This window comes from Neolamprologus brichardi, chromosome 2 (assembly GCF_056152115.1).
Source record: "Neolamprologus brichardi isolate AB-2024 chromosome 2, ASM5615211v1, whole genome shotgun sequence".
Classification (NCBI taxonomy): domain Eukaryota; kingdom Metazoa; phylum Chordata; class Actinopteri; order Cichliformes; family Cichlidae; genus Neolamprologus; species Neolamprologus brichardi.
In genome coordinates this window covers 19,572,211-19,577,898 of record NC_142105.1, presented here as the reverse complement: position 1 = coordinate 19,577,898, position 5,688 = coordinate 19,572,211, and the positions used below count along the sequence as shown (strand labels likewise).

The 5,688-nt window shown below is 45.1% G+C and overlaps 1 protein-coding gene across 1 annotated transcript; it reads right to left on the bottom strand.

The window, feature by feature from the left end:
- Positions 1–2,406: 2,406 nt before the first annotated feature.
- On the bottom strand, positions 2,407–5,132 carry LOC102778357 (POU domain, class 3, transcription factor 4-like). Its single transcript, XM_006781777.3, has one exon. It carries the CDS (start codon positions 5,039–5,041, stop codon positions 3,956–3,958), a length of 1,086 nt encoding a protein of 361 aa, XP_006781840.1. The 5' UTR covers positions 5,042–5,132; the 3' UTR covers positions 2,407–3,955.
- Positions 5,133–5,688: the final 556 nt, after the last annotated feature.

The following is a 5,688-nucleotide window of genomic DNA, read 5'->3' as shown; positions in this document are numbered from 1 at the left end:
CTTCCTCTAGCTTCACCTGAGGCCTCTCAGACTGAACCACTCGGTCCTAACAGATTCTTATTAGGATGTAAGGTGTGTTTTATTGAAGAGTTTTCTTGTCTCCTTGGAAATCTTTGGATCGTTTTCCATAAACATCCACTATAATAATAACTATTTGCTTTACTTCTTTTTATTCCTTTATCAAACATTGTCATTTTTTACATTTCTTTAGTCTGCGTAATTGTGGTCATGTTTACTGAACTTTATTTTAAAGTTTTGGTAGGAATATATGTTTTTCATACAAATCCTGCCAGGTTTTAGGCAGTTCGGATCAAGCAAAAGTGAAAAAAAAGAGAAATAAAAATGAGGGGCTGAACTGGTCACATGTGGTCAAATACAGCAGGTATCCAGTTCTAAGATAGGACGCAGTACGACAGGTAACGCAGCAGACACAGCAAACATCAGGAGAGCGGATCATTTTATACACTTTAAGTTAAAGGAAGAGACAGGACTGGTGTCCAAAAGTGAAAGAACCACGTGGCAGACGAGCAGCCGACATTCATTACTCCCATCCTCTCATGTGGTGCTGCTGTTTGGCTCTTCTCTGTGCTCTTGCTATGTCAGATAGACTGCAGCTCTGTCTAATTAAAGAGAAATGTGATGTTGAGTGTCCTTGCTTTAACCTCCAACGTTTTACTGCAAACAGTATATCAGCCCCTTCTGCTCTTTCCTGCCTTCCCCAGAATCCTTGCACCACCTGAAGTTACTTTAATCACAAAGCGTTTCAATCGCTTCACTGAGCTTGACAGATTGTATTAATATTATTATGATTATGGGCAAAAATAACAGTATTAAAAATACAGGAAAACCCCTTTAACTTTCAGACAGATTCTTTGAAAGAGAGAATAGATTAAAAGAGAACAAAAGGTTAGAGAAGAGATGTAATTATGAAAAAAAGAAAAGGTGTGAGTCAGCTGCTCCCATTATAACCTGCAAGTAAACAACTCTGCTCATCCTCCAAAACTGCTACTGCACAACTTCACCACTCCTGCCTCTCTATTGTCACTCAGTCACTCAGGATCTGATTCAGAAGCTCAATTATCTGCCAGAGCGCCGAGCCGAGCCAACCTGAAGCGTTTTTTTCTCCTTTTTTTTTTTTTTGAAAAATAATTACCTGAAGTTCATCATTCAATACCTCTGAAGTATGCTTTCATCTTGCACCTGTTATCTTTTTTCCCTTCTTCTTCTTTACTCAATATCCTTTACACAAACTCCCCATCATTTTAAAAACTGGTAAGTTATTCACGCCGAGGCGTCGGTTACTCTTTAAAAACATATTTGGATGGGTTTGCATGGGGAAGGAGAGGTGGAAGAGGCTCAAGGATACCGCAGCGCCGCCGTGGACCTTGGCTTGCTTTGCTTTATTTGCTCGGCTTCTGGGTTCTTCCTTCCTTCCAGGGTCATTTTCTTCCTCCCAGAAGCCGGGGATTATTTCAGACTAAAATAGATGGATAGAATCAATCAGCCATGGTTTTACTTTTCTCTTCTTCTACATTACCCCCCCTCCTCCTCCTCTTCACCTCCACCCTCACACCCTTTTCTCTCCCCTTCTCCTCCCTCTCCTCTCTCTCTCTCTCTGTCTCCCCCACCCCCCTCTCAGGGCTGCAGACTGAGGAGATGCATAAATTCAGACACATTAGTATTCCAGTCAGGCTCCCCATTTCAAGGCAAGGCCTAGCACCCTTCCGCCTCTCCTCTCCTCCCTCTCCCTCTTTCACTTTCCCTCTCCAGATCTATTTTTGAATCATTTAAGCAGTACTGAATGTATCTACTTATTTCCAAAACCATCCCTAAATTATTTTGGGGCATTATGATGTTTTTTTTTCGTTTTTCTAAAGGGGGAGTACAGCTTTATTTTGTCCTGGCACGGCCAATTATACACAGCCATAGCCTTTGAAATGAGATTCATCTGCTTCTGATTGTGTGTGTGTGTCTGAGTATATGTGTGTCATTGTGTTTTGCTGTCAGGCCCAGCGGCCCAGGCGATAAATCACGCATGTCTGATTGAGAAGGGCAGAGGGCCCGGACAATAACATTTCAGTGGAACTGCAGGAGAAAGCGTCTCAGTTTGCAGGGTCTCTGTGAACCACTGGATATTTTACAGCTGTTAGTTGTAGGGATTTATTTATTTATTTGTTATTTATTTGGCAAAAGATGCCTCTTGACATGACATTGAGGCCAAGTGAAGGTTACGCCGCCTAACAATATAATTCACCTGAATATAAGAGTTTGAACGCAGCATTAAGGGACTGAACTGGTGACTTTGCAGAATTAATCACAAGCTCAGCTCGAACCATTTCCCACACAGAATGCTCCACATTATATACAAGCTTTTAAAAGCAATATCATTTTTTTAAAGTGCTGTGATTCATTTAAATTATTGCTTTGTTTCCATAACAATAAGAGGAAGATGTGATTTAAAAAAACAACTTCTGAATAGTCTTTACTTTTCTAAAACAAAACAAAAATCAGAAGCTGACTTCTGCTTCAGACAGTGAGCAGTTGTAGCAAGAAATGTTTTATTACAACATACATAGTTTATTTCAAAAACATAATACAAGCTTTATACTGAAAATAAATAATTACTTGAGCTGTCATTGAAATTTGGAATAAAACCGCCGAAACAGTTCATTCAGTCTTATTGAAAATAATTTTTTTCTTTGTTTTTTGTTTTTTAAATTTTTCGCGTGTTTGTTTGCTTTTTTCTTTCTTTTAAAACACTGCTAATCAAGTGCGTGAATAACTAAGATCATTTATTTAAATTAATGACTTCAAAAGGGTAATATATAAAACTGTACAATATTCGAAAAAATACTTAAGAAATAAACCAAATAACAGGAGTATTTAAGATTATAAAATTTCGATAGTGAACGTACATTAAAATTATAGGCAGGTGTATAGCGTTGCTTTCTAGACTCTCGGCTCTTTCTTGTCCTTTTTCAGAGTCCGCACAGTTTAAATGGTCGAAGATGATCGAAATGAAAAAAGAAGTAAATGAATAAATAGAGCTGCAACTGCGCGTGGCTTCGTACAACCCTCGTAAGCTACAGGCCAAAAGTAAAAGAAAGCAAAACAGTCCTCCAACAGTCATGTAGAGTGGGTGTACAGCTGGAATGAGGGCCTAAGGTTGCAAATGCACAAAAAAAAAAAAAATACAGATCTTCTACGTTACAAAGTAAATGACTGTAAATATGAGGAGAACTAAAGCGTTGGAAAAGCCCGAGGGGGAAGCGTGAGGTGGAGTGTAAAAAATGGCCTCTGGTGCTGGTACAAATCAATTAAGAACAGTAACATTATTATTATTATTATTATTATTATTATTATTATTATTATTATTATTATTATTGGTGTTGTTGTTGTTGGTGTTGTTGCTATTATTACTGGTTCCACGCCGCCGATCGTGGGTACAACGGGAGCACGGCGTGTGTGAGGAAAGCCACGAAAACAACAATAAAAACAAAACCATCAGTCCCATCTTATCGTTATTACCGAGCTGATGTTAAAAACGGTGACACACACACACACACACACACACACACACACACACACACACAAACCAAAGGCGCTGGCAGGTTATTAGGCACATTTTTTGTATGTATATCCTTGATGGAGAGAAAACAAAAAAGTGGCGGGCTCTCCCAAAAAAGAAAATAGAAAAAGAAAGGTGATCTGGAATGTGATGTTTGATATGCCGCTATAGGATAATGCCCTCGTGGCAGGAAAAACAATGACGAAGGCTGAACAGGTATCTCTGTTATTGTTTCAGTGCTGGAGGCATCCGGGCGAGTCTGTACCGGGACAGGTGCGAAGGGCTACAAGGTGCCACCGCGCGTCCGAGCGCTCGAGAGTCTGTACCGGGTGGAGGTGTGTGTCGGAGGGGGTGGGGGCGTCGGGGGGATTCCTCCAGGTGCTTCGGTCAGAGATCATGGCACGAGGAGGCGTCTCCCGCGCTCCCGCTGTGAGAATAGGGTCCCTCGTGGGGCGGCTGCTCTCCGGGCGGCGTCATGCGCTTCTCCTTCTGCCTCCGGTTGCAGAACCACACGCGCACCACCTCCTTCTCCAGCTGAAGCGAGTCCGCCAGCGACGAGATCTCCTGCGCGGAAGGCTTGGGACACTTGAGAAAGTGCGTCTCGAGAACTCCCTTCACGCTCACTTCGATGGACGTTCTCTTCTTCCTCTTTCTCCCCTGAGCTGCTATCTTGTCTATACTGCTGGAGCTGCCCGTGGACGAGTCCGCCTCCTCCAGCCACTTGTTCAGCAGCGGCTTTAGTTTGCACATGTTTTTAAAGCTCAGCTGCAAAGCCTCAAACCTGCAGATAGTAGTTTGGGAAAAGACGTTACCGTACAGCGTGCCCAGAGCCAAACCCACGTCCGCCTGCGTAAAGCCCAGTTTGATTCTCCTCTGTTTGAACTGCTTGGCAAAGTGCTCCAGCTCGTCCGAAGTCGGCGTCTCCTCGTCGGAGTGGTCGTGGCAGTGGTGTCCGCCGAGGTCGCTGTGCTCGGGGCTAAGTGTGTCCCTGAGGCCCGGGTGCATGCCTTGGCCCTGCGGGTTGGGTGGAGGTGTGAGCCCCCCGTGGTCCAGCATGCCGTTGACAGTGAAGCCCGTCTGGGAGTAGATGTTGATCTGCTGCCCGCTGGTGATCGAGGAGTTGTGGGACACCGGAGTCCCCCAGGCTCCCGGGTGGTTGCCATGGTTGTTGTGATGAGGAGAGTGATGCGCTACGTGCGGAGAGCGGTGATGGATGATGCCGAGCTGGAGGTCTTCTCGGCCCGGTTTCACGTCCTGCTGCTCCATGGAGGCCGACCAGGGGCTCCCCTCCGACAGGTTGCTTGCCCACTGGTGCCCGAGGGAGTGCCCGTTCTGGACGCTTTGCAGGTAGTCACTCTGGAGCAGTTTCTGATGTCCTCTGTAGGGGCTAGCAGGCTGCATGGCCTGGCTCTCCGGGTGGATCATGGGACTGGAACTGAGCAGGGTGTAGGGGCTAGAGGCAGCTGTGGCCATGCTGGCTGCTCAACCCCACTAATGCTACTGAAGAGAGGGAGCAGCTCAGCCTCTGACATCTCCCTCTCTCCGGAGGCTCAGCAGCAGCCTGGGAGTGACTGACAGCCTCCACCACCACTCACAGTCCGACCGAGACGCGGTGACGACACGTCTCCGCCAATGACGGCGCACACCCGAAACCTCCGCCTCCGGCAGCAGAGCTGCGGGTAGGAAAAGGTTTACAGGCTGTCGAACCGGAAGTGTGTCGAAGTGCTGGTCCAGTGGGTCTGGCTGTGGAATGATGTGAGCGTGGAGCGCAGTTCCTGTTTATTAATTAAAGTTTCCAACTGATTTACGCACGAGTTTATTGCCGCTCCTGTCACCCTTGAGCGCACGCGAAGAAGGAGATTAAAGCGCAATGGCATTTCTTAGACGTGCCAGCACTTAATTTAAAAGGATACAATTAAACTAAGAGCAGTTCTCACTGCTAATTATTAACTTGGAGAATATTTCCTCAGGTGTTTGTAGAATGACACGTCTGGAGAGAGTGTTTCAGGCAAAATTGCTTTACGCACGGGCTATCCATAATCCCGAGCTATTTTGCTTGTGAAAATATAACACACATGTTTGACTTTACTCTTGTCGTCTTTCTCTCCAAAACTGGAATA

What these genes read in the sequence shown, in the direction of transcription:
- LOC102778357 (XM_006781777.3), bottom strand. Translation starts at nt 5,041, where the DNA reads ATGGCCACAGCTGCCTCTAGCCCCTACACCCTGCTCAGTTCCAGTCCC.